General features: G+C 39.7%; 1 protein-coding gene across 5 annotated transcripts in view; it reads left to right on the forward strand.

Annotated features, from left to right (window-relative positions):
* Positions 1 to 20,899, forward strand: part of tcirg1b (T cell immune regulator 1, ATPase H+ transporting V0 subunit a3b) — a 40,091-nt gene that overhangs the window by 18,481 nt on the left and 711 nt on the right. For all 5 annotated transcript variants that reach the window (XR_014599567.1, XR_014599568.1, XR_014599569.1 and 2 more), the window contains 9 exons: positions 1,065 to 1,222; positions 4,146 to 4,236; positions 7,042 to 7,160; positions 8,941 to 9,154; positions 13,277 to 13,459; positions 16,833 to 16,922; positions 17,504 to 17,624; positions 18,864 to 19,035; positions 20,586 to 20,899. The exon at positions 20,586 to 20,899 is cut by the window's right edge. Coding sequence is in view for 2 of the 5 variants with exons in the window: in XM_084041937.1 (XP_083898063.1) it covers positions 1,065 to 1,222; positions 4,146 to 4,236; positions 7,042 to 7,160; positions 8,941 to 9,154; positions 13,277 to 13,459; positions 16,833 to 16,922; positions 17,504 to 17,624; positions 18,864 to 19,035; positions 20,586 to 20,679 (1,242 nt within the window). In the remaining 3 variants the exon portion in view is untranslated. The remainder of the gene's footprint in view (positions 1 to 1,064; positions 1,223 to 4,145; positions 4,237 to 7,041; positions 7,161 to 8,940; positions 9,155 to 13,276; positions 13,460 to 16,832; positions 16,923 to 17,503; positions 17,625 to 18,863; positions 19,036 to 20,585) is intronic.

The following is a 20,899-nucleotide window of genomic DNA, read 5'->3' on the forward strand; positions in this document are numbered from 1 at the left end:
ATCATACTGCTTATAGTTAGTGAGACACAGACTGAGCTGACAGCATGGACTGCAGCTGAATGAGTTTAATGATTCAAATACTGTGTGTGTGTGTGTGTGTGTGTGTGTGTGTGTGTGTGTGTGTGTGTGTGTGTGTGTGTGTGTGTGTGTGTGTGTGTGTGAGAGTCAGCTTATTTGAATCTCTGGGTGTTGGCAACCCTAACACAGACAGACGGTCACCCGTTGTAACTACGCTAAATGTATATATCGCTTTTATCCAAAGCGCTTTACATAGATTGTGCATTACATTCACCTATTCACACACACATTCACACACACACATTCACACATAGATGGAGGAGGAAACCATGCAAGGCACCAACCTGCTCATCAGGAGCAGTTAGGGGTTCAATGCCTTGCTCAAGGACACTTCCACACTAACTCTAGGGCATTGGTTCTCAAAGTGGGGTCCGGGGACCCCCAGGGGTACTTGGGGGGGTTGCAGGGGGTCCCCAGCTAAATGATGGATAGTTAGGAACCAAATGGACCCTTGTGGGTCTGTAACTCTGAGAGTGTACAAATGGAACCAAATGGACCCTAATGGGTCCATTTGGTTCCATTTGTACACTCTCAGAGTTACATGAACATTGATTTTACAATATGAATTGGGGTCCCAGAGATAGAAATGCCATAAAATAGGGGTCCGTAGCCCTAATGCATGTCAAACTGGGGGTCCTTCAATTAAAATGGTTGAAAATTGACTGCTAGAGCTGTAAAAATCATCTCTTATGGGGGATCCGTGGCATATATTTTAAAATGGGGGTCCGCGGGTTAATAAGTGTCATTTTGGGGGTCCTTGACATGAAAAAGTTTGAGAACCACTGATCTAGGGGATCCGGCCGCTCTACCCCGGAGTCACTGCCACCCTGTAGATATGATGTCTGTGTGGATATTTAAATATACATGTGTGTGTGTGTGTGTGTGTGTGTGTGTGTGTGTGTGTGTGTGTGTGTGTGTGTGTGTGTGTGTGTGTGTGTGTGTGTGTGTGTGTGTGTGTGTGTGTGTGTGTGTGTGTGGTCTTGCAGATCTGGAGGATGATGTTTGGAGGCAGGTATCTCATCCTGCTCATGGGTTTGTTCTCCATCTACACCGGAGCCATTTACAACGAGTGTTTCAGCCGAGGACTCAGTGTGTTCAACTCTTCATGGAACGTAGCACCCATGTTCCACCAGAACATCTGGAAGTAAGTACCTGTTCCACCAGAACATCTGGAAGTAAGTACCTGTTCCACAAGAACATCTGGAAGTAAGTACCTGTTCCACAAGAACATCTGGAAGTAAGTACCTGTTCCACAAGAACATCTGGAAGTAAGTACCTGTTCCACAAGAACATCTGGAAGTAAGTACCTGTTCCACCAGAACATCTGGAAGTAAGTACCTGTTCCACCAGAACATCTGGAAGTAAGTACCTGTTCCACAAGAACATCTGGAGGTGCTGTAAGCTTGTAGATCTGCTATTTTCAATACTTTTGTATGAGTTATTTGGGATTACATTAACAAAAGGACAACAATTAAAACATCAGTAGGAGATCTATATGTTAACCAGGAAAATAAAACAGAGAACTCTGAAAAAGCAGAAATACTCTCAGATGATGTGAGCAGTGTGTTTGTGAATGAACCTGAAGGACATGTTATTCCTACAGAAGGCTTTATAATAACCACTGAGGACATGTTATTCCTACAGAAGGCTTTATAATAACCACTGAGGACATGTTATTCCTACAGAAGGCTTTATAATAACCACTGAGGACATGTTATTCCTACAGAAGGCTTTATAATAACCACTGAGGACATGTTATTCCTACAGAAGGCTTTATAATAACCACTGAGGACATGTTATTCCTACAGAAGGTTTTATAGTAACCACTGAGGACATGTTATTCCTACAGAAGGTTTTATAATAACCACTGAGGACATGTTATTCCTACAGAAGGTTTTATAGTAACCACTGAGGACATGTTATTCCTACAGAAGGCTTTATAATAACCACTGAGGACATGTTATTCCTACAGAAGGTTTTATAATAACCACTGAGGACATGTTATTCCTACAGAAGGTTTTATAGTAACCACTGAGGACATGTTATTCCTACAGAAGGTTTTATAGTAACCACTGAGGACATGTTATTCCTACAGAAGGTTTTATAGTAACCACTGAGGACATGTTATTCCTACAGAAGGTTTTATAATAACCACTGAGGACATGTTATTCCTACAGAAGGTTTTATAGTAACCACTGAGGACATGTTATTCCTACAGAAGGTTTTATAGTAACCACTGAGGACATGTTATTCCTACAGAAGGCTTTATAATAACCACTGAGGACATGTTATTCCTACAGAAGGTTTTATAATAACCACTGAGGACATGTTATTCCTACAGAAGGTTTTATAGTAACCACTGAGGACATGTTATTCCTACAGAAGGTTTTATAGTAACCACTGAGGACATGAACATGTACACATCTCCAGGGCCAGATGAATGCATGGTAGGATTGTAAAGGAACTCGCTTGTGTGATTGTTGAACCAGTAATAATGTTATTTAATAATACTTTGGAGGAAGCAACTGTACTTTGTGGTTGGAAAGAGGCACAAATCAGTGCAATTTTCAAAAAAGGAAGTAAGGCAATAGCAGGGAATTACAGACCTGTTAGTCTGACATCTATGTTATGTAAAACAATGTCAATATTTATTAGGGCATACATTGTAGATCATATGAAGTCTAATAAGCTCTTTAGTAACAAACCGTTTGGCTGTTACTGGAAGATAGACTAAACTCCAACTTCTGCAGCTTTAGATAGAGGACAGTCAGTTTATTGCATATATTAAGATTAATATCAAAATGAAGGTCTTACTGCATAGATGACAGAGTTGTAGGTTGGATACAGGCTTTCCTTAGTAATAGGAAGCAGCAGGTTAATAGAGCCACTTCAGATTGGACCTCTGGAGTCCCACAGGGATCCGTATTAAGCCCTGTGCTTTTTGTTACTTACATAAATGATTTACCAAGTGTGATACAATCCCATATTTAGAGTTATTACCAAGGACTCTGACATAGCTCAACTTCAAGCAGATCTCCAGAGTACTAGCTGGTGTGATATGTGCTTTACTGAAATGAAATGTAAACAATTACACTTTGGGAAAAGAAGTGCTAACTTGGCTAACTATACAGTTGTGGATTTGGTGATTCATCAAATAAAGGAAGAAAATGATATAAGTTGTGGTTTCAAACACACATCTCTGAAAAAGTAAAAAAAAAAAGAAAAAAATGTTTTGTTTATGTAAATGATTATTTGTACCATTTATACGAATCATTATACAAATCATTATACAAATCATTATACAAATCATTATGCAAATCATTATACAAATCATTATACAAATCATTATACAAATCATTATACAAATCATTATACAAATCATTATACAAATCATTATACAAATCATTATGCAAATCATTATACAAATCATTATACAAATCATTATACAAATCATTATGCAAATCATTATACAAATCATTATACAAATCATTATACAAATCATTATACAAATCATTATACAAATCATTATACTAATCATTATACTAATCATTATACAAATCATAATACAAATCATTGGTGAGATCTCATCTTGAATTATCTCAGTCTGGTGTTCTTACAAAATCAAAGATACAAAAACTAAAACATATTCATGAGTCTGCATGGGGTGACTAATCCATAGAAAAAAAGTCATTTTGGGGGTGAACTATCCCTTTTTAAGTAAAGCTTTTAAGTAGTTCAACATTTGTGTCATTTTTGGGGTGAACTATCCCTCTAAAGTTGTAAAGTAAAGGCCACGTTTATATCAAGGTTCAAGGTTGTACTTTATTGTTACATCTCATTCTTGTGTTCAGGTACATAAGAGTAAAACCTGTTTTAGTTTGGCTTCTTCAGACAATGCAGCAATATAGAGCTTTACATTCACAATACATTCATGTATTAGTGCTTTATATTAGTTTATTAGTGCTTTATATTCATTCATTAGTGCTTTATATTCATTTATTAGTGTTTTATATTAGTTTATTAGTGTTTTACATTGTGCTTTACATTCACACTGTGTCTCATTGCAGCTCGTCGGTTCTGGCAGGAAGTCAGTATCTGTCCATGGATCCTGTTGTAGAAGGAGTGTTCATCTCTCCTTACCCGTTTGGCATCGACCCGGTAGGCTAGCGTCCTCCTACCTGTATGAGTGACATCACATCCTGTGTGTATGTTGTACTTCCTGTCAGGTGTGGGGCTGTTTGTATGAGTGACATCACATCCTGTGTGTATATCGAGTCACCGGACGCTCCATCCACTCCAATGTTATAGGAACAAAGACCGTGCCGATGCGTGTCTGAAGCGCATATCCGGGTTCCGCTATGGTAAACTATCACCTGGAAGTGATAAGCACCAACCAATAGGACAGATACGTCCTGTGTTCTCTACACTGGGCCGGATAGAGCTTGTAGTTTCCTTACAGGGGAAATGCAAGGCAGACGCTCCAGTACAAACACAACACATTCACTCTATTTCAATACATGTAAACGTCCTTATTTATCTGTGGTGAATGTCCTGAATACTTTGCACTGTTTAGTTTATCCCTTCTGAATAGCTTATGTGAGCACAATAAAGAACAGAAGATTAATACATTAAATGACTATCCAAAATATATTATAATGAGCATTAGTGAGGACCAGTTATATGAAGATAAGATATAATATAATATTATGTGAGCATAATAAAGAATAGAAGAATAATACATTAAATTACTATCTAAAATAAATGGGACGTTTTAATTAATTCTACAGTTTCACATACATGGGCTACAAAAAACAAAACGTCTCTGTGCTTTATTGTCTTCTACCATATGAATCATTCATAATTATTGATGTAATTCACACATACTTAAACCCTCTATTCTCAGTAAAAACTGACCTATATTTCTTGGACGCTTCTTTCTGTCAACACCAAATCTCTTTGCCAAAAATAGCAGATCTACAAGTAAAGCTCAATGCGTCGCACTTCGACACGTTGTGAGCTTGTAGATCTGCTATTTTTTGCTTATGTTCATGTGGTTCATGTGGTTAATGCTCATTCATAATAATGTAATGGTGTTTTCATTTTGTCACGGTGCACTAATGTTTTCATATTGCTGGATAATATGGATAATATTAATATTTTATTATTGTAGTGCATAATGTTGTCATGATGAGTTAGTAGTGTTATTCCTCTGTCCTCACATGTACACATAGCACTAGTCACGTTACTGCCCACCAGCAGCTCAAAACCCTGGAAGATATCAATGTAACGGCCGGGACCGGAACATGTCTGGATGCACCCTGTTTGTATGAGTGACATCACATCCTGTGTGTATGTTGTACTTCCTGTCAGGTGTGGGTCTGTTTGTATGAGTGACATCACATCCTGTGTGTATGTTGTACTTCCTGTCAGGTCTGGGGCTGTTTGTATAGCCAAATTCCAATACCGAAAATCTCGGCCACTCGCTCACTCTCACTCGGTCACTCCGACTTCGAACCGGAAGTAGTCGCGGTCCAATTGTTCATGTGCTTCTTGGAGGAGGCGAGTGGAGTCGAGTGGAGGAGGCGAGGAGGCTCTCCACTTCCGCATTGAGCGAGTGTACATCAAGTGTATCCTCGACCACTCTCAACAGCTCCTCCGCGGCAGACTTCCGCATCACGTGTACACGTTTTTTTTTTTTTTTTTTCCTTCTCCCGTGACGTATACATGATCCTCCTCCACATGTGGCCACACAAACAATGCTTGAAACCCGAAACCATGCCGAAAACACCGGCCGCCCCCCCTTCGCCCCCGCTCACTCGTTGCGCATCTCTCACACACACACACACACACACACACACACACACACACACACACACACACACACACAGTGTCTGAAAAGACCGCAACAAGCCACTGGCTTTATTGCGTTGTATGATATAAAGCATAATACATACAATTATACATTGTAATATATTGTGCACACTTATTCTGTCTCAAAAAGTGATAGTTTCTCTTCGTGCATGCCTCAATGCAGTGCACGGACTACTATAAATGACTGTGACAAAGATTATGTTAACATTGTTAACTTCTGGGACGAAGAAAAAGAAAAAGAAAAGACAACGGGTGGAAAATCATGACTGATACACATGGAAGAAGACCCTTCACAGCTAATAGAGAATTTTTCATTTTAAGAATCGGCTCAGAATTGAATGAGTATGGCTATAGTTAAATGTGAACCGGTTTCTGCTATAAATATGCATCCACCGTTCTGCGCGCCCCTCGGCTGCGACGTTTCCTTTTTGACACACATCTACACTTCATGGAGTACATTTTTGTACTGGGGTTCTGGGGACTGTACGAGCAAAAAGAGGGACAGGTCAGGATTAAATTCATAAATGTAAGTTTGCTCATCCTGGCGCTTCATTCACTATTTCAGGAATAAATGGCTTTGCACAATAATGTTAACTATAAAGATAACGATGTGGCCATCATCCACATTGAGGAATTGAATTGTCTATTCTTATATTCTGTATAATTCTATACCTGCATATTATTCTATGCATGCATATTTTCATCCACGGCTCTGGTCCAGCTGTGTGAGATGTCATAAGTGATCGTGGAATTTGCCGTCGCTTTGAAATGACGCTGCGGAGTGCAGTCCGATCCTTTGAGGGAAACCGCCCGACCACTCGTCCTCGCAAATAATCCTCGGCTCCTCGCAGGGGCGGGGCTTAGGCGCGAGTGGAGGAAGCGAGGAGAGTGAGCGAGTGACCGAGTTTTGGGGAATGGAATTTGGCTTATGAGTGACATCACATCCTGTGTGTATGTTGTACTTCCTGTCAGGTGTGGGGCTGTTTGTATGAGTGACATCATATCCTGTGTGTATGTTGTACTTCCTGTCAGGTGTGGGGCTGTTTGTATGAGTGACATCACATCCTGTGTGTATGTTGTACTTCCTGTCAGGTGTGGGGTATGGCCAACAACAAGCTGACCTTCCTGAACTCTTACAAGATGAAGATGAGCGTCATCATCGGGGTCATTCACATGACCTTTGGAGTGTGTCTGTCCTTCTTCAACTTCAAGTCAGTAATTATGTTATAATAATAATAATAATATATAGATCTAAACTGTGTTTATGTATTTAAGTCAGTAATTATGTTATAATAATAATAATATATAGATCTAAACTGTGTTTATATATTTAAGTCAGTAATTATGTTATAATAATAATAATAATAATATATAGATCTAAACTGTGTTTATATATTTAAGTCAGTAATTATGTTATAATAATAATAATAATAATAATATATAGATCTAAACTGTGTTTATATATTTAAGTCAGTAATTATGTTATAATAATAATAATATATAGATCTAAACTGTGTTTATATATTTAAGTCAGTAATTATGTTATAATAATAATAATAATAATAATAATAATAATATATAGATCTAAACTGTGTTTATATATTTAAGTCAGTAACTATGTAATCTCTCAAGAACAGATTCAGAGCTACGCTACTGAATCTGTCGGTTGGGGTTCGTCATAACGTGTACGCACTGGCCTACAAGTGGGCGTGCCTTCAGATCAGGAAGCAGGCCGCGCTTTACCCAATCAAATGTAGTGGGCGGGATTTACTGTCTGCTCTCGCTTCCCACTGAAAACAAGCCGAAACTCATTGAACAATAGCGTGCTCGGAGCAGACAAAACCACAGAAAGATATTCACATTTTAACTTGCTGTTTCATCATAGAAACAAGTGGGTTTATAACCAAAACCATCCATGTTCTCTGGGAGAAGTGGAGTTAGTGTTCCGTGTAGAAATATTGTTAGTGGGAATGAAAACATAAGCGCACCACTGGAAGTGAAAGGCTGAAGGCACCAAAACCCTGGTTTCCTTGCGCACGGGTGCTACATTCAGCTCCCCCCAGAGCCAAGTGAAAGAGTAAAAAACAGCAGAGGGCGCTGTGAGGAGGAGGAGGAGGGTGATATCGGTCATTACATGTACTCCTACGGGCTGGGGGAGGCACCTGTCAGCGAGGAGTGTTGGGCGGGAGGAGTAGGATGAAGGCTCTACGTCCTCCTGGTGGGGGCTCCTCACTGACAGGTGAGTCAGTACGATACGACAGCAGTGACAACACACACATGTGTGAGAGGAGGAGCGACTACATTGTGGAGAAAAAGGGGTCAAAAATAATTGGCTACTTTAAACATGGAGGAAAAAACAAACTGCTTTGCAATTATTTTCTTTGGGTTTTATTATTAATGATGTTTAATGTTCCTACAGGAACACAGGACAGTACAGTAAGATATTTAATGTTATAATATGTTATAATATGTTATAATATGTTTCCTATAGGAACACAGGACAGTACAGTAAGATATTTAATGTTATAATATGTTATAATATGTTATTAATATGTTTCCTATAGGAACACAGGACAGTACAGTAAGATCTTTAATGTTATAATATGTTATAATATGTTATTAATATGTTTCCTATAGGAACACAGGACAGTACAGTAAGATCTTTAATGTTATAATATGTTATAATATGTTTCCTATAGGAACACAGGACAGTACAGTAAGATCTTTAATGTTATAATATGTTATAATATGTTATTAATATGTTTCCTATAGGAACACAGGACAGTACAGTATGATCTTTAATGTTATAATATGTTATAATATGTTATTAATATGTTTCCTATAGGAACACAGGACAGTACAGTAAGATCTTTAATGTTATAATATGTTATAATATGTTATTAATATGTTTCCTATAGGAACACAGGACAGGACAGTATGATCTTTAATGTTATAATATGTTATAATATGTTATTAATATGTTTCCTATAGGAACACAGGACAGTACAGTAAGATCTTCTTAGTTCTGGTCCCAGAGCTGTTCTTCATGCTGTGTCTGTTTGGGTACCTGATCTTCATGGTGGTGTTTAAGTGGATAGCTTACCCCCCCTCCCAGTCTAAAGGAGCCCCCAGCATCCTCATCCACTTCATAGACATGTTCCTGTTCGCTGACAACGGAGACAACCCTGCCCTGTACACAGGACAGGTTAGTAATGACCCCCTACACCCTTATTACACCCTACACCACCCCTACAACCCTGCCCTGTACACAGGACAGGTTAGTAATGACCCCCCTACACCCTTATTACACCCTACACCACCCCTACAACCCTGCCCTGTACACAGGACAGGTTAGTAATGACCCCCTACACCCTTATTACACCCTACACCACCCCTACAACCCTGCCCTGTACACAGGACAGGTTAGTAATGACCCCCTACACCCTTATTACACCCTACACCACCCCTACACCCCCCTACTACATTTTACCTGAAACATCTGACGTGCATACCAAAAGACCAGTATTCTAACTAAATATCTTGGAACACCTCTATCAATCAATTTCATAAATAACTTTGCATGGTTAATTCTATCGAAAGCTCTAGAGGCATCAATAAAACATAAAAATACAGTAGAATTCTGGATTCTGTATTTGTCAACTATCTCCTTTAAGGCATATATACATAAATTAGTGCTATGTTTTCTTTTGAACCCAAACTGATTATCAGTAGTGAGAACAAACATCTCCAGCCTAGTTAGGAGAATTCTTTCTAAAATTTTAGACAAGATACTGGCAAGGGCAATCGGTCTGTAATTGTCCATGCTATTTAGCTTCCCAGCCTTGTCTTTCAAGACAGGCACCAGCAGAACAGACATAATAGATTCAGGAAGAACACCATGAACCATGAGGCCTGTGAAACACATAGCAAGCAGGGGACAGAGCCTAGAGCTGGCATACTTTAGGTGTTCTGCAGTAATACAGTCCAGTCCACAAGCCTTGTTGTTGTCAAGCAGCTTGATGGCATCAGAAACATCAACTGATTTGACTACCATATTTGGGGATAGATCAACATTATCAATTACCACAGCATTGCTCTTAACACAGTTAAAAAGATTACAGTAATTTTCCCGCCACACTTTAGCAATCTTCTCTTGGCCACAGACACCCTCAATATCAGGTGGTAAAGAGGTTTTAGAATTATTCATGACCCTGACCTCTTTCCAGAAGTCATCATAATTGCTTTTTTGCATATTCCTAGCAAGAGAATTTGCCCTCATTGTGTTCTCCTTTGTCTTGATAAAACGAAGGGCATGCTTAAATGTTGCATTTGTTTCTTTTTTACGATCAAGTAAGTCCCCCTGTCTGGGCCTGCCTGCCTCAGACCAGACTTTAAAGGCCTTTCTGGCTTCAGAGTGTTGCTCAGCCACAAACTCATTCCAACCGGGTTTGAGGTTAAAAACCTTGCTATTGACTTTACAGAATGGCTCACTAGAGTCAATTAAAACAGATACAATATTGTCATACATGGCACACAAATCAGTAGCATGATGCGGGTCTGTACAGTTCACATTTAAACACATTAGTGAATCCCTGGGCAGTTCTGTATTTTTTTTAAAATTGTCTGACAGGATAGAATATCTCTCAATGTCCTCTTTGGTTAGTTTTGACCACACCAGCTTCCCTTTGTTAACAGCACTACCAGTAACAGTCAGCTGGGGTACATTCTCAACATTAATCTTTATGGCAATGGGTATATGATCAGAAGTGGCCAACCCATACAGAATCTCTATATTATCCAGTGAGGCATGAGCATCTGCAGTAGACAAACAATGATCTAGCCAAGATGTTGTATGCCATGCTTCACTTACATAAGTGAAGCTGTTGTCAGGCAGAAAATCTTTACTAGATAAAATTAAACAACTGTCATTACAGAACTCTATCAGATGTTTTGCAAATAGAGAGTTACAGTCAGACAAGTCAGCATTATAGTCCCCAATGACATAGACACAAGTAGAACCACTGTCCTCAATAAAATAATTAATAAAAGCTAACCTATGCAGGAATTCATCTTCAGATTTATAAGATTCACAGGGTGTGTACAAATTTAAAATTATGAATTTCTTCTCATTAAAATTAATCTCTAATCCAATGGCCCAGTCAACATTAAGTCTTACCACCTTCACCATTGGGTCATATTTAATATTCCAAAGGATAGCCACTCCACCTGCTATCCTGCCTTGGACTATCTTAGTGCTGAGGTCAGTGGTAGACTCACCAGCACCATGAAAATTGTCATGTATCGTGTTAAGTTTATCAAGGTCTTGTTTGGCAAGCCAGGTCTCTTGTATACATAAAAAGTCACACTCAGCAAGCAATGTGTCCACCACCAGCCGTCGTGATTTATCCGCAGCAGTGTGTCCCACACGCAAGCCGCGCGCATTGTATGATACGACTCGCATTTTATTATTCATTGTTCTGTTTAACTCACCACGGGGGTCTACTATCCACTGCCCCCAGCCTCAACAGACTCATGGGATTCCTGTGAAATACTGGTGGGCAGCAGAGCATAGCTCTGAGAGCGGGGATATCCCTCTGGTCCCTCCGTGCCAGCGACTGTAGGTCGGCGCGGTTCGTAGTAGCGCCGTATGAAAGACCCAGCTGGCCATAGCTGCGGGTCATACATCTCTGCTACATCGTTACATTCAGCGGTGACACAAAAAGAGCTGAATCTACTTTGCACAGAATCGATTTTCCGTACCTTGACATCACGCCCCAGCTTCTCTTTCAAGTAGTCACAGAGTGTGTTGCTATCCAAGCTCAGATTAAACTTTGTTGCAAAGACACTAACCATCTTTGTCTTGACAGCTTGTATGTTACTGGCCGTGCCGGTTCCAATGATGCCATTGTTCTTTCGCTCACGCCTAGCTGCGGTTTTAGCCAAGCGAGGTTTATGTTGAGCGGTAGAACTTTCCGACACTGACTTGTTTAGGCGACGTCCTCTTCTTACAACTTCACTCCATACAGGAGGCTGTGTTTGGGCCAGATCCTGTGTTTGGCCCAGCACCTGTGGCTCCGATGTTGCAGGCTCACTGTCGGTAGCTATCCGCTCAGTTTCCCCCGGCGCCACACTCGTCCCCCCGCCACCCCCGCCACCGCTATCCGAGGCAGCAGCAGGGTAAGGCGGCGTCTCCACAGCAGACAGCCGGGCACCGAGGGTAGTAGTCACATCCCTCAGATTAGCACAGGCAGCCGTCTGAGATTCGAGGGTGCTTTTCATACAGCTGATGTCATTATTTATTTTCTCCATTCTCCCCAGAAGGGCTGAAACATCAATATTCTTGAATGAGATAGGTGGGAGCTCATCCAGAAAGTGCGAGACAAATCTCGGAATGTCCTCTCCGCACTCGTTCATAACTTTCAGGCACAATTTAACATTGTTAATGTCCTTTTGTGCTCCTCTGTGCGAGACACAGCGCTTGGAGGCTGTAGGGCACACCTCAAACAATACCTTCTTGGAGGATTCAATCCGTTCAGAGCTGAAGCTGTTTGTTATCAGCAGAACTATATCATCGTGGCTCAAAGTTCTCATCTTAACCACAATAAAGTTCAGTAATTCGTCTTCTACTATCACTTTGCCGTCAGTAGTTGTGAATATCTCTGGTTTGTTTCGGGAGAACGCTCCCTTACCACCAGACGCCATCGCCCCTGCTGTAATGAGCAGCACCCCTACACCCCTGCCCTGTACACAGGACAGGTTAGTAATGACCCCCTACACCCTTATTACACCCTACACCACCCCTACAACCCTGCCCTGTACACAGGACAGGTTAGTAATGACCCCCCTACACCCTTATTACACCCTACACCACCCCTACAACCCTGCCCTGTACACAGGACAGGTTAGTAATGACCCCCTACACCCTTATTACACCCTACACCACCCCTACACCCCCCTACTACACAGGACAGGTTAGTAATGACCCCCTACACCCTTATTACACCCTACACCACCCCTACAACCCTGCCCTGTACACAGGACAGGTTAGTAATGACCCCCTACACCCTTATTACACCCTACACCACCCCTACACCCCCCTACTACACAGGACAGGTTAGTAATGACCCCCTACACCCTTATTACACCCTACACCACCCCTACACCCCCCTACTACACAGGACAGGTTAGTAATGACCCTAAATCTGATATTTTTTCGGCAATTTCTTTTTTTAAATGGCATGCATAAAATGTTGATGTTTAACAAACCTGTGTGTGTGTGTGTGTGTGTGTGTGTGTGTGTGTGTGTGTGTGTGTGTGTGTGTGTCAGGCGGTGGTCCAGAAGGTGCTGGTGGTCCTGGCTCTGTGCTCGGTCCCGGTGCTGCTGCTGGGTCAGCCCACCTATGAGTACGTCTCACACCAGAACCGTAGGAAGCGTCGTGGAGCCTCCGCCAACAACGGCTCCATCAACGCCCGGCCCTCTGACCTGGACCACGCCCCCGATGGAGAGGAGGTGGGGTCAAAGGTCACATAGCTGCTGAGTCATGTCTTATGTTTGTATTATGATCATTAACACATTGCGTGCCAATCACGTAGTTCTACGCAAACTTAAATAATTGTGCAGCGTGCCAGTGGCGTAGATCTACGCAAAGTGTTTTTTTTCTTCCCCTAATCTGCCATTATCTCTGAGGTTTTATTCTCCTCGCTGAACGCTGTTTAACATAAACCACGACTACTGCAAAATAAAATGTCTTCTCTGGGCCACTCACACAACTACCCTGTGTCTACACACAGTTTAACTCACACAACTACCCTGTGTGTCTACACACAGTTTAACTCACACAACTACCCTGTGTCTACACACAGTTTAACTCACACAACTACCCTGTGTGTCTACACACAGTTTAACTCACACAACTACCCTGTGTCTACACACAGTTTAACTCACACAACTACCCTGTGTGTCTACAAACAGTTTAACTCACACAACTACCCTGTGTGTCTACACACAGTTTAACTCACACAACTACCCTGTGTGTCTACACACAGTTTAACTCACACAACTACCCTGTGTCTACAAACAGTTTAACTCACACAACTACCCTGTGTGTCTACACACAGTTTAACTCACACAACTACCCTGTGTCTACACACAGTTTAACTCACACAACTACCCTGTGTGTCTACAAACAGTTTAACTCACACAACTACCCTGTGTGTCTACACACAGTTTAACTCACACAACTACCCTGTGTCTACACACAGTTTAACTCACACAACTATCCTGTGTGTCTACAAACAGTTTAACTCACACAACTACCCTGTGTGTCTACACACAGTTTAACTCACACAACTACCCTGTGTCTACACACAGTTTAACTCACACAACTACCCTGTGTGTCTACACACAGTTTAACTCACACAACTACCCTGTGTCTACACACAGTTTAACTCACACAACTACCCTGTGTGTCTACACACAGTTTAACTCACACATCTACCCTGTGTGTCTACACACAGTTTAACTCACACAACTACCCTGTGTGTCTACAAACAGTTTAACTCACACAACTACCCTGTGTGTCTACACACAGTTTAACTCACACAACTACCCTGTGTCTACACACAGTTTAACTCACACAACTACCCTGTGTGTCTACAAACAGTTTAACTCACACAACTACCCTGTGTGTCTACACACAGTTTAACTCACACAACTACCCTGTGTCTACACACAGTTTAACTCACACAACTACCCTGTGTGTCTACACACAGTTTAACTCACACAACTACCCTGTGTCTACACACAGTTTAACTCACACAACTACCCTGTGTGTCTACACACAGTTTAACTCACACATCTACCCTGTGTGTCTACACACAGTTTAACTCACACATCTACCCTGTGTGTCTACACACAGTTTAACTCACACAACTACCCTGTGTGTCTACACACAGTTTAACTCACACAACTACCCTGTGTGTCTACACACAGTTTAACTCACACATCTACCCTGTGTGTCTACACACAGTTTAGCTCACACATCTACCCTGTGTGTCTACACACAGTTTAACTCACACAACTACCCTGTGTGTCTACACACAGTTTAACTCACACAACTACCCTGTGTGTCTACACACAGTTTAGCTCACACATCTACCCTGTGTGTCTACACACAGTTTAACTCACACAACTACCCTGTGTGTCTACACACAGTTTAACTCACACATCTACCCTGTGTGTCTACACACAGTTTAACTCACACATCTACCCTGTGTGTCTACACACAGTTTAACTCACACATCTACCCTGTGTGTCTACACACAGTTTAACTCACACATCTACCCTGTGTGTCTACACACAGTTTAACTCACACATCTACCCTGTGTGTCTACACACAGTTTAACTCACACATCTACCCTGTGTGTCTACACACAGTTTAACTCACACATCTACCCTGTGTGTCTACACACAGTTTAACTCACACATCTACCCTGTGTGTCTACACACAGTTTAACTCACACAACTACCCTGTGTGTCTACAAACAGTTTAACTCACACAACTACCCTGTGTGTCTACACACAGTTTAACTCACACAGATACCCTGTGTGTCTACAAACAGTTTAACTCACACATCTACCCTGTGTGTCTACACACAGTTTAACTCACACAACTACCCTGTGTGTCTACACACAGTTTAACTCACACATCTACCCTGTGTGTCTACACACAGTTTAACTCACACATCTACCCTGTGTGTCTACAAACAGTTTAACTCACACATCTACCCTGTGTGTCTACACACAGTTTAACTCACACAGATACCCTGTGTGTCTACACACAGTTTAACTCACACAGATACCCTGTGTGTCTACAAACAGTTTAACGCGCGATCTTAAGGTATTTAGCGAGGTCTGTGGCGACAAAAAAACAACAATAAATCACTGGCACTGATGAGTACATTATGATACTAAACTCTGGCGTGGAATGTGTTAATATGTTTATTCTTCATGTTGTATTATGATCATTAATATGTTTATTCTTCATGTTGTTTTATGATCATTAATATGTTTATTCTTCATGTTGTATTATGATCATTAATATGTTTATTCTTCATGTTGTTTTATGATCATTAATATGTTTATTCTTCATGTTGTTTTATGATCATTAATATGTTTATTCTTCATGTTGTATTATGATCATTAATATGTTTATTCTTCATGCTGTTTTATGATCATTAATATGTTTATTCTTCATGTTGTATTATGATCATTAATATGTTTATTCTTCATGTTGTTTTATGATCATTAATGTGTTTATTCTTCATGTTGTTTTATGATCATTAATGTGTTTATTCTTCATGTTGTTTTATGATCATTAATATGTTTATTCTTCATGCTGTTTTATGATCATTAATATGTTTATTCTTCATGTTGTATTATGATCATTAATATGTTTATTCTTCATGTTGTTTTATGATCATTAATATGTTTATTCATGTTGTTTTATGATCATTAATATGTTTATTCTTCATGCTGTTTTATGATCATTAATATGTTTATTCTTCATGTTGTATTATGATCATTAATATGTTTATTCTTCATGTTGTTTTATGATCATTAATGTGTTTATTCTTCATGTTGTTTTATGATCATTAATATGTTTATTCTTCATGTTGTTTTATGATCATTAATATGTTTATTCTTCATGCTGTTTTATGATCATTAATATGTTTATTCTTCATGTTGTATTATGATCATTAATATGTTTATTCTTCATGTTGTTTTATGATCATTAATATGTTTATTCTTCATGTTGTATTATGATCATTAATATGTTTATTCTTCATATTGTATTATGATCATTAATATGTTTATTCTTCAGGGAGATGACAGATGTCTGCTATTGGCTGAAGACGGTTCTATCAACGCCCGAACCTCTGATGTAGAGGGAGGGGCCGAGGAGGAAGAGGAGGTACTCACATTTTAACCATTTATTTATGTCCACATAAAGGAGAATACATACAGGGACATATTAAGGTGCAGTTAAGGTTACATTCACAAAATCATGGCATGTGTTTTCATGATACAATAAGCATGTCACTCAGTACTCTATGGGTATAAGTAACAGTATAAGTACTCAGTACTCTATGGGTATAAGTAACAGTATAAGTACTCAGTACTCTATGGGTATAAGTCACACTATTCTTGGTTGTCGATGAAACGCAAAAAAGTCACTTCACTTTTGAAGTGATTTTTTGAAGTGATATTTAGAGGTTTTTATTTCATCATGCGTCTCACTAGCCAATCAAAGCATTGGTGACAACATATTGTCACGTGAAGCTTGACCAATGTTAGCTTGGCTGAGACGGACACACACACGGAAGGACGGAGACGAAAACATACTCTCCACCATACTGGTGGAGACAATAATAATAATCATAATCATAATAATAATATGTGTATATGTGTATTAACAGGACTTTGATGCAGCAGACGTCTACATGCATCAGGCCATCATAATAATAATCATAATATGTTTATGTGTATTAACAGGACTTTGATGCAGCAGACGTCTACATGCATCAGGCCATCCACACCATAGAGTATTGTCTGGGATGCATCAGTAACACCGCCTCCTACCTGAGACTGTGGGCTCTGAGCCTGGCTCACGCACGTACGTGCACTGTCAGACTCTGCCCATTGGTTTTTGCTTTATAATTGTTGAACATTCAGAGGACACTGGGTGGACGGTTTTTGCCATAACCAAATAAGGAATATAGACAGCATCATGCCATGATGCTAGCAGACGAGACACAAACCCTGAGGTCAAACTGTCGGCTGTTGGTTGGCTAGCATAGGCCAACGGTGTCATCAACCCGTTTAATGTAACGTTAGTTGTTAGGGGCCAAGGTTAACTATTCACCCTCATGACTTTGAAATTGGTTGACCAATGGGTAAGGGCAGCTATGGAAATTTGTACCTTACTGTGACTTCAATCAATGTCGCTTGACCAAACAATCAAAATCAAGGAGAGGCAGCACAGAGTACAACGATGAAAAGAAAAAAGACAACATCATTTTATCGCCTTGCAGCTGCATACAGTTGCATTTAATTCAGTTTGGGTAAATTGTTTCATATTCAGTTTAGTTATTTATTTTTGTCGCACTTTCTGTGGACACGGCCCGTAAACGTACATCCATAACGTGACACAGGAGCTGCACTTCTAGAATGTGTATTGCCACATCTAAAATAACATAATTCTCTCAAAAACGGTTCGAAGTAGGAAATGACGAACTACAGATGCCAATTGCTGGTGCATTGACACTGATGCATTATGGCTTTGTTCAGAATTGCAGGCAAATCCCATGATTTGTTTCTCATATCTTTAGGACTGACTATCCACACTGTTACATGTCACATGTCACATGTCACACTGTTCTGATTGATTGATTGATTAGTCATAAATGTAAACAGGCAGACATTAAGGCTAAAAGGATAACACTAAAAAGTCCTGGGGACTTGTTTCCATTGTGGTCCTATGTATTCAATTCATCAACATAGCATAAAGAATGAACACAATAATAATGTCATCAACTCATAGAAAACACTATTTACATTATGTATAAAGAACATCAGTGAATGACTCCTCTCTATGGGACATTTACCTAACTCATTTACATACAGTACTCAAATGTTGACGTTTGGAGGACTGACACATGTCAAATAGAAGGACAACTGTCCTCACTGACTGACACATGTCAAATAAGACAGCTCACTGACTGACACATGTCAAATAAGACAGCTCACTGACTGACACATGTCAAATAAGACAGCTCACTGACTGACACATGTGATTGGTCAAAGGGCTCTCCAGTGCCTCAGTGTGATTGGTCAGTGTCCTCTTCTTCTGCAGAGCTGTCAGAGGTGCTGTGGGTGATGGTGATGCGCATCGCCCTCCGCTGGCAGGGCTACGTGGGAAGTGTCGTCCTCGTCCTGGTTTTCTTCTTCTTCGCTGTCCTCACCGTGTCCATCCTGTTAGTGATGGAGGGTCTGTCTGCCTTTCTTCACGCCCTGCGTCTACACTGGTAAATATTATATAAATACTATATTATTATTATTATTATGAGGGTCTGTCTGCCTTCCTTCACGCCCTGCGTCTACACTGGTAAATATTATATAAATACTATATTATTATTATTATTATGAGGGTCTGTCTGCCTTCCTTCACGCCCTGCGTCTACACTGGTAAATATTATATAAATACTATATTATTATTATTATGAGGGTCTGTCTGCCTTCCTTCACGCCCTGCGTCTACACTGGTAAATATTATATAAATACTATATTATTATTATTATTATGAGGGTCTGTCTGCCTTCCTTCACGCTCTGCGTCTACACTGGTAAATATTATATAAATACTATATTATTATTATTATTATGAGGGTCTGTCTGCCTTCCTTCACGCCCTGCGTCTACACTGGTAAATATTATATAAATACTATATTATTATTATTATGAGGGTCTGTCTGCCTTCCTTCACGCCCTGCGTCTACACTGGTAAATATTATATAAATACTATATTATTATGATTATGATTACTTAATGTCTACACTGGTAAATATTATATAAATACTATATTATTATGATTATGATTACTTAATGTCTACACTGGTAAATATTATATAAATACTATATTATTATTATTATGATTATGAGGGTCTGTCTGCCTTCCTTCACGCCCTGCGTCTACACTGGTAAATATTATATAAATACTATATTATTATGATTATGATTACTTAATGTCTACACTGGTAAATATTATATAAATACTATATTATTATTATTATAATTATGAGGGTCTGTCTGCCTTCCTTCACGCTCTGCGTCTACACTGGTAAATATTATATAAATACTATATTATTATTATTATGATTATGAGGGTCTGTCTGCCTTCCTTCACGCTCTGCGTCTACACTGGTAAATATTATATAAATACTATATTATTATTATTATGATTATGAGGGTCTGTCTGCCTTCCTTCACGCCCTGCGTCTACACTGGTAAATATTATATAAATACTATATTATTATTATTATGATTATGAGGGTCTGTCTGCCTTCCTTCACGCTCTGCGTCTACACTGGTAAATATTATATAAATACTATATTATTATGATTATGAGGGTCTGTCTGCCTTCCTTCACGCTCTGCGTCTACACTGGTAAATATTATATAAATACTATATTATTATGAGGGTCTGTCTGCCTTCCTTCACGCCCTGCGTCTACACTGGTAAATATTATATAAATACTATATTATTATTATTATGATTACTTAATGTCTGCACTGGTGAGAAATGATTAAAATGTTATTAATTATAAATACTACATGTAAGTAATCATGTACCATCACCTGCTCATCACAGGCTGGGTTTCAGAGGGTTAAAGTTGTACTGTTGTTTTTCAGGGTGGAGTTAAAGAGGGTTAAAGTTGTACTGTTGTTTTTCAGGGTGGAGTTAAAGAGGGTTAAAGTTGCACTGTTGTTTTTCAGGGTGGAGTTAAAGAGGGTTAAAGTTGTCCTGTTGTTTTTCAGGGTGGAGTTAAAGAGGGTTAAAGTTATACTGTTGTTTTTCAGGGTGGAGTTCCAGAATAAGTTCTACAGTGGGATGGGATACAAACTGAACCCCTTCTGCTTCTCTGCTCTGATCCACGCCTCCAGTCCCCTCTGATTGGCCAATCCACGCCTCAGCTCGCCTCTCTGATTGGTCAAATGATAAAATATCTGTTAATGTTAAACGATGCATCCAAAGTGATTTTCTTTCTCTACTTTTTTCATAATTGATGAACGTTTGCTTCACTTTGCACTCTGACTGTTATTATAACCATAAACAATGAACTGCATTATGAATGATGATAAATACAGCTTCTTTTGTATCTGATAACCTGTGT

The sequence above is a fragment of the Gymnoscopelus microlampas genome (assembly GCF_963454915.1).
Source record: "Gymnoscopelus microlampas genome assembly, chromosome: 18".
Classification (NCBI taxonomy): Eukaryota; Metazoa; Chordata; class Actinopteri; order Myctophiformes; family Myctophidae; genus Gymnoscopelus; species Gymnoscopelus microlampas.